The sequence below is a fragment of the Petromyzon marinus genome, unplaced genomic scaffold (genome assembly GCF_048934315.1).
Source record: "Petromyzon marinus isolate PM22_M1 ecotype Great Lakes invasive population unplaced genomic scaffold, UKy_Petmar_22M1.pri1.0 PM_G_Scaffold_1, whole genome shotgun sequence".
In the NCBI taxonomy this organism is placed as follows: domain Eukaryota; kingdom Metazoa; phylum Chordata; class Hyperoartia; order Petromyzontiformes; family Petromyzontidae; genus Petromyzon; species Petromyzon marinus.
In genome coordinates, this window is record NW_027422650.1 from 12,297,300 (window position 1) to 12,306,181 (window position 8,882).

General features: G+C 48.4%; 1 protein-coding gene across 2 annotated transcripts in view; it reads right to left on the reverse strand.

Moving 5' to 3' along the window:
* Positions 1 to 8,622, reverse strand: part of LOC116937339 (uncharacterized) — a 40,279-nt gene extending 31,657 nt beyond the window's left edge. For both annotated transcript variants that reach the window (XM_076059311.1, XM_076059310.1), the window contains exons 1-4: positions 8,515 to 8,622; positions 6,041 to 6,280; positions 2,911 to 3,447; positions 1,576 to 1,767 (exon numbers count right to left, since the gene is read on the reverse strand). In XM_076059311.1, coding sequence (XP_075915426.1) covers positions 1,576 to 1,767; positions 2,911 to 3,447; positions 6,041 to 6,197 — 886 coding nt within the window. In that variant the 5' untranslated portion in view covers positions 6,198 to 6,280; positions 8,515 to 8,622. The remainder of the gene's footprint in view (positions 1 to 1,575; positions 1,768 to 2,910; positions 3,448 to 6,040; positions 6,281 to 8,514) is intronic.
* Positions 8,623 to 8,882: the final 260 nt, after the last annotated feature.

Sequence of the window (8,882 nt, forward strand, 5' to 3'; positions counted from 1 at the left end):
TCGTCATCATCATCATCGTCATCGTCATCATCGTCGTCATCGGGTGGCAAATAAAGAGCAGCAGCCAAATGGCTCTGAACGCGTAAACGCAGGAAGTGTCAGGGTCGGGATAGAACCCATGACCTCCTGCGTACCAGGCGAGGTAGTTAACATCTCATAGCCACCGTGATGATGATGATGAGGGAGACACCGCAAACTCCAAATATACAGGTGTCAGGGGCGGGGATGTAACCCACGGACTCCTGTGTACCAGGCGAGGTCGTCAACATCTCAGCCATTAAATTTTGATTTAAAGCTTTCGTGACTGCAGTAATTCATATTCTTAGTTTTTTCGGTAAAGTCACGTTGAAGAGAAACAACAAAATAACAAAATATATATAAAACAATAAAAAATTCTCACGACGTTTCGACCATAACTCAAACGGTCATCATCAGGTGTGTCGGTTTGCATAAATTTATTTTGAAAACGGCATATTTATTTATATATATAAAAATAACGTTTGCGTCACGCGCAACGATGGCAGTTTGCCAGGACTAGTCCATCTATTTTTTGAAAAGAGGAGGGGGGAGACGAAATTTGTTTTTATGTATGCTGTCTGAAAGGCACTGTAAGCGTGAACAATCAATCAAGAACTGAAATGATTTATCAAATCTTTCCAATGATTGCTAAGATAGAATCCATCTTCTCGGTTGAAATTGTCTCTGTGTTTGTATATGTGGATAGCCTCATGAACGAATCTCTCATGGAAGCCAGATGGCTTACAAAGAACCTCCGTCTTGGAAAAGTCAATGGCATGTGAGCCTACTGAATTAGAACAATGATCTGCTACGGCCGAGGTGTTGGACCGCATTCGTGAACATAAAGCAGACCTTAAACACGGTAGGACCAACACCTCGGCCGTAGCAGATCATTGTTCTAATTCAGTAGGCTCACATGCCATTGACTTTTCCAAGACGGAGGTTCTTTGTAAGCCATCTGGCTTCCATGAGAGATTCGTTCATGAGGCTATCCACATATACAAACACAGAGACAATTTCAACCGAGAAGATGGATTCTATCTTAGCAATCATTGGAAAGATTTGATAAATCATTTCAGTTCTTGATTGATTGTTCACGCTTACAGTGCCTTTCAGACAGCATACATAAAAACAAATTTCGTCTCCCCCCTCCTCTTTTCAAAAAATAGATGGACTAGTCCTGGCAAACTGCCATCGTTGCGCGTGACGCAAACGTTATTTTTATATATATAAATAAATATGCCGTTTTCAAAATAAATTTATGCAAACCGACACACCTGATGATGACCGTTTGAGTTATGGTCGAAACGTCGTGAGAATTTTTTATTGTTTTATATATATTTTGTTATTTTGTTGTTTCTCTTCAACGTGACTTTACCGAAAAAAACTAAGAATATATCTCAGCCATTGTGATGATGATCATGAGAGACACCGCAAACTTTAAATAAACAGCGGCAGCAGCAGGCGTCGTCAGAGTCTGGATCCAACCCACGACCTCCCAAGCACCAAGCGAGGCAGTCAACATCTCCGTAGCACCGCAACGCCACCGCCGCTCACCGGGACGCTTGCCGGCGCTCCCTCTGCCCCACACGGTGCACATCAGGAAGGGGAGGATCGCCAGCACCGTTATGACCGACAGGAAGCTGATGGAGGCGCTGCTACTGCCGCTGGAGGGGAGCGTCGCCTCGTCTCCCGTAGACACCCCGGACGAGGGTGGGGAGGAGCGGGAGGTGGTAGTGGTGGTGGTGGCTACGAGATTGGGGAGGCATGGGGAGATACGGGGAGACACGGGTAGAAATGGGGAGACGTAGAGACACGGGGAAACAGAGAGAAAAAGTGAGACAGATACAGACAGCGAGACACAGACAGACAAACACAGACAGATTGCATAGCTGAGCGGTGTTGTTGGATGAAGTTCGTGAGGAGGAGGATTTGGTCTTCATCAATTCTGTGTCTGTCTGTGTCTATGTCTTTGTGTATCTGTGTCTGTCTATGGCTTCTATGACCTCCTGTCACAGGTGCTAGCAAAAGTGGCCACTCGGGATAGAGTCATCCCGTTGGGCGACTTCAATGCGCGAGGCACCTGGTCTGGAGTGATTGGAAGGCGTGGGCCAGATCAGCTCAATAACAACGGCAGGAGGCCGCTAGATTTTTGTGCAGCCCATGGGCTTGTAATTACCAACACGCTGTTCCGGCATCGGCGCATCCGCACAACATCACGGATGGATGCCGAGTCCAAGCAAGAACCATCTGCCGGACTACGTAGTGGATGCAACAGCGGATGTGAGCCCGTGCCCTTGAGACCAGAACCTGCCGTGGAGCCGATCTGGACAATGACCATCGGCTAGTCATCTGTAAGATGTGCCTGCCATTCTTCCACTCCGGCGGTGGGTGTACACCCAGGAGCCCATTCCAACCTAAAGTGGCCTGGTCTCAGCCGTGCACCCCAAGGGACGGACACTAAAATGGTTGATGGGCGTGCAGTCCACGACCCCTTGCGGAGCTCCGCGGTGGGAACTTTGGGCGGCACGCGGGGGGGGGGGGGGGAAGGGGGGGCACTCAAGCAAAGGGCGACCGCTAAAAATGCAGACGGGAAAATTAACCAGATGGAGACGAAAATGATTTCACGGCCCAAGTTGGCGTGGGTGTTCATCCCAGAGCCGCGTCAATTATCATTTGGCATGACACGAGAGAGAGGAGCGGTGCAGCAAGCCGACAGGGAAGGACTCGGGCCAGACGCGACCGTTAGCTGCGAAGACGCCAAGATCAGGAGGGAAAACACTCGGGAGACACGTCGGAGCGTCGGCGCGGCCGGCACGGCTACGGTGCGGCCGGCACGGCTACGGTGCGGCCGGCCGGGAACACGGCGCCCCCCCCCCCACCCTGACGTACCATCGTCGCGCGTGCGAGCCTGGATGGGCGGCGACGAGGGCCCCGGGCTGGCCCCCGTGTAGGCCCGCACCGTCACCTCGTAGGGGGCCCACTTGGTCAGCCCGTGCAGCGTCACGCTCCTCCGGTACGCGGGCTGACGCGGCGTCCGGCGCCAGCCGCCCCCCCGGCTCGGTCGCCCTCCCGTGCCGTCCCCTTCCTCGTCCCCTTGGTGGTCCCCTTGGTGGTCCCCTTGGTGGTCCCCTTGATGGTCTCCTTCTTCCTCGTCGTCCCCTTCTTTTTCCTCCTCATCGTCGTCATCGTCCCCTTCTTCTTCTTCTTCCTCGTCCTCCTCGTCGTCGTCCCCATCCCCCGAGCCGTCGTCTGCGTCTGCTGCGTGTGCCACGCCTTGGCTGGGCAACTCCCTGTAGGCCACCGTGTACCCCGTGATGCCGCCGCCGCCGTCCTGCTGGCCGTGAGCGGGTGGCGGCTCCCAGCTGACCAGCAGGCTGCTGGAGTTTAGGGCCACGCACGTGATGTTCTGTGGGGGCGCGGAGGGGGCTGTGGGTCGGGTTGGGATTGCGGTGGAGGTGACGGAGTGGGGGGGTGGGGGGGGGGTCACCGTGAGTCGTGGTAATTGAGAGAAACATCAGAAACCACCGGAACTTGTGAAAACGATGAGAATGACCCAGGGGGTGAAAAATTCAAGTTAGTCAATGGCTGACCCCCCAGACCTGCAAGTTAGTCAATGACTAACTTTAATGACTTCAATGACTAACTTCAATGACTAACAATGACTAACTTGCAGGTCTGGGGGGGAGGGTGGTGCTCAACTTTGTTGTTGTTGTTGTTAAGGAGACACCTTGAATTAGTGACTGCGAACATTCAATTAGCACCGCCATTGGATTCCCCACGACCTAACAAAAGAGCAAAAGCGGGAGCTTTACAATTCCAACGATGTGAAAACACAAACACATTAACACCACCGTAGACGTGGTGACAACAACAACAACTCTCGTTAGGGACGTTAATAAATTAGTGGTGAAAAAAAGTTCCTTGAAAGCTCAATGATAATTCCAAGTAAAATGCCATCATCATTAAAACCTTCCGGTTATCTGTGAAGTACCGTGAATGACACAAATACATTCAGCTGGCAGGGTAGCCGTGACATTCACATCCCTCTAACAGTCCCACAGAGGCCGTGTGCCCTGCAGTTAACTACACAGACACAATTAACAATCAACAGGGCACGTCACCACACAATAATAATTGGATCCTGTAACAATGACAATGGATCTCTCTCCCCTCCCCCCACACACACACATCCCCTCCCCCCACTCACCACATCCCCTCCCCCCACACACACACATCCCCACACACACCCCCCCCCCACACACACATCCCCCCCCCCACACACATCCCCTCCCCACACACACACACATCCCCTCCCCCCCCACATCCCCCCCCACACACACACACCACACACACACATCCCCCCCCACACACACACACACCACACACACACACATCCCCACACACACACATCCCCACACACACACACATCCCCCCACTCACACACATCCCCCCACACACACACACATCCCCTCCCCACACACACACACATCCCCTCCCCACACACACATCCCCTCCCCCCACACATCCCCCCCCACACACACATACATCCCCCACACACACACACATCCCCTCCCCCACACACCACACACACACACATCCCCCCACACACACGAAATCAATAGGAGTAATGAGTGTCACACACAGTGCTGGTACTTGTGTACGTGTTAGTGCGGTGTGTTCGTTTAAAGTTCTGTAGCGTCACGACGTGGCTTACTGGGGCTGACGAACACAACCAAATGAAGAAACAAAACTCTATTTTTTGGTTCTTTCGGTAAAGTCACCACGTAGAATGAGAATAAAATAATAAATTGATAAAATAAAATAACACAGTAAAATTCTCACGACGTTTCGGCTACAACACAAGTGGCCTTCATCAGCGCTGTCCTCCAGACAGTCTCGTCCCTTCACCTGATGAAGGCCGCTTGTGTTGTGGCCGAAACGTCGTGAGAATTTTACTGTGTTATTTTATTTTATCAATTTATTATTTTATTCTCATTCTACGTGGTGGTGACTATACCGAAAGAACCAAAGAAGATGAATCCTTGCAGTCACGAAAGCTTTAAATCGAAACAGAACACTGGGGCTGACAAACACAACAAAATGAGTAAACAAAACTCTTTCTGTTAATGAGGTATTAAAGCTTTCGTGACCGCGATAAAATTACTCGTTGTGATGTTTTTGTCGGTAAAGTCACGTGTGTAGAAGTAAATCGAAACAGAACACTGGGGCTGACAAACACAACAAAATGAGTAAACAAAACTCTTTCTGTTAATGAGGTATTAAAGCTTTCGTGACCGCGATAAAATTACTCGTTGTGATGTTTTTGTCGGTAAAGTCACGTGTGTAGAAGTACAATAAAATTATATTAAAACAAAACACAATCACGACGTTTCGATCACAACGCAAGCAGATCAACGCATTGACAAGCATCGATTACCAATCAACGCATTGACACACATCGATTACCAATCAATGGATTGACACACATCGATTACCAATCAACGCATTGACAAGCATCGATTACCAATCAACGCATTGACACACATCGATTACCAATCAACGCATTGGCAAGCATCGATTACCAATCAACGCATTGGCAAGCATCGATTACCAATCAACGCACTGACCCCCCTCCCCCACCCATAACACAACTTGATGAGCTAACGAGTAACTCTGTGTGTGACGCCACTTTGTGATCCTATGTAGTAAGAGTTTTATTATACTTGGTTCTTTCGGTTAAGTCACCACGTAGAAGGGAAATAATAAAATAATAAAAACATAATAGGCGAGAATTTTGTTTTATTATTTTATTGTTTCCCTTCTACGTGGTGACTTTACCGAAACAACCGAGAAGATGAATCCTTGCAGTCACGAAAGCTTTAAGTCTAAATGTTATTTTATAATTGCTTATGCCTCAAAACGTTGCTGTTGTGACGAGGACTTCACGTGAAGGGATGACACAAATAGACACTGCCTTTCCTTATTGTGAGAATATATAAATTACAAAAATATCACTCACCTCCTCCTGCTGCTGTTGCTCCTGCTGCTGCTCCTGCTGCTGCTGCTGTACCCGTGGCGTCGGTCTCTACACCGGCACAGGCGACGAGACCGACACAGCACGCGACACAGAGCCCCACGGGCACCAACAACGACGACGATCCCCGCAGCTCCGCCATCGTCGTCCTCGTCAAATCCTCCTCCTCAGTGAGCCTCGCCACAAGGCCTCGCTCTGTCTCCTCGTTGCCTGTCACGTGGCTCGCTAGCAGACACGGGGAGGGGGGGGTGAGGTGGGGGAGTGACGTGTGTGTGGGGGGGAGGGTGACAGGGCGTGGCTAACAGCCTTGGGGGGGTGGGGAGGGGGCTGACGTATGTGGGGGAGGGTGATGGGGCGTGGCTAACAAGGCTTGGGGAGGAGGGTGTGGGGGGGAGAGTGACGTGTGTGGGGGGGAGGGTGATGGGGCGTGGCTAACAAGGCTAGGGGAGGGGGGTGACGTGTGTGGGGGAGGGTGATGGGGCGTGGCTAACAGCCTTGGGGAGGAGGGTGTGGGGGGGGAGTGACGTGGTGGGGGGTGATGGGGCGTGGCTAACAGGCTTGGGGAGGGGGGGATAGGTCATAGTTCAGTTATTTGGTATAGCCCTGTGAGCCATTCGGCTCTTGAATCGGGTGCAACCGCAACAACAACAAAAAACTAAAACATGAACAAGAAAACATCTTGATGTGACTTTGTGTGACTGTGCAAACAGAAAATCCAGGGAAAAACAGCAAAATATTCCACAAAAAGCACCGTACACCAACGCTGTGTGCACATAGCATGCGACATTTCAATTGCAACACAAGCAATCATCATCAGGTACAAATGCAAGAGAAAACAAACCTAGTTAACTTAGAAATGTAATGCAATACAACACAGAGAGTCGGCCAACATAACAGTCAACACCCCACCTGGTTGATCACGTTCTTCCAAAGGTTGCTCAATTTGAAAGAGAGACACACAGACAGAGACAGATATAACACAGAGACACACAGAGAGAGATACACACATACAGTGAGGGAAAAAAGTATTTGATCCCCAGCTGATTTTGTACGTTTGCCCACTGACAAAGAAATGATCAGTCTATAATGTTAACGGTAGGTTTATTTGAACAGTGAGAGACAGAATAACAAGGCCGTAGCCATGGAGTCAAGATTGGGGGAGACCAAATCTACCAGGGGGTCTGGGGTCCCCCCCCAGAAAGAAAAAATCTAAATTTTAAAACTAATTTCCTGACATTTCCTAAAATATTGAAAAATTTCGCTAACACATGGGATGGAATTTGTATTATTTGATACAATAATGTATAATATTGTATTGTATTACATTGCTCTGTGTTGTTTCTTTTTTAACTTTTCTTGTTTCATAGTATGTAATGGCAGAGATTAGGGATTCATAAAGTACAACGCAATCATATAAACACAAATCTACGCATTGTTATATAAAGACAAGTCCTGGTTTTGTGGCCAAGGTTTAGCGAAATTGTTGTTTTTATTAACATAGCATAGCAATTATTATTAAAAAAAATATTTTTATAGCAATATATTGGGGGGACATTTTGAGCATATTTGATTATTGTGGGGGGATATGTCCCCCACCAATATATATTATAATTATTATAACATATTATAATTATTATATATTATAATTACGGCCTTGTGTCAATGAGAGATTTGGAACTTTGGTGACTGCAGGAAATAATAATAACACGAGGACACGCAGAGAGAGAGAGAAAGCACACTTATATTCTTGGTTCTTTCGGTAAAGTCACCACCACGTAGAAGGGAAACAATAATATAATAAAAATATAAAACAATAAAATTCTCACGACGTTTCGACTGCAACACAAGAAGCAATCATCATCAGGTGTGAAAACCACAGCAAGAAAATGTTCTTGCAATCATCATCAGGTGTGAAAACCACAGCGTGAAAACCACAGCAAGAAAATGTTCTTGCTGATGGTTTTCACACCTGATGATGATTGCTTGTGTTGCAGTCGAAACGTCGTGAGAATTTTATTGTTTTATATTTTTATTATTTTATTGTTTCCCTTCTACGTGGTGGTGACTTTACCGAAAGAACCAAGAATATAAATCCCTGCAGTCACGAAAGCTTTAAATCAAAAGCACACTTAATCAAACAAACTGAGTAAAACTTGGAAATGTAATGCAATGCAAAACAGAGAGTCGGTCAACACACAATAAACGCATAGCCTGGTAGATTACTTTCTTACAAAGATTGCTCAACTAAGCGAGATAATTGAAGCAAACGCGATCAGGCGAGGGCAGGAGGCAAGGCCCCGCGTGGCTAGGCCCCGCGTTGTAAAGTTGCAACCTGGACATCGATTCCCATGCTCGCTGCTACTCAACTGACATCCCTACGAGAGAGAGAGGCTCTACCTTGGTAAACAACAACCACCACCACAACCACCACCACCACAACCGCGATGAGAATTTCTCACCTCGGATTTCAGTTCACGTGCGGAGCGGTAGATTTCTGTTACCTCGTGACGTCACGCGGCAGCAGGAGATGACGTCACTTGCGTGGTACAAGACACTCCCCTCCCGCAACGAGCGGGTGTTAATTTAAATAAATTATGTTAATGAACCAGGCCCATACGTGGAGGGATGGGGCATGGGTGCTGAAACCCGTCGCGACGGCCTTCACGAACACATTATGTTAATGAGCCGCCAGTCACCGGGCGTAGCTTTGCCCAAATAAGGATTGTACTTGAACAGATAACGAAAGTGACCCAGGCAGAGGTGACGTCACGCTCAAGGGCGCGGTAGACGGGGTGGGGGGTGAATACCTTGGTGACATGACGTCACT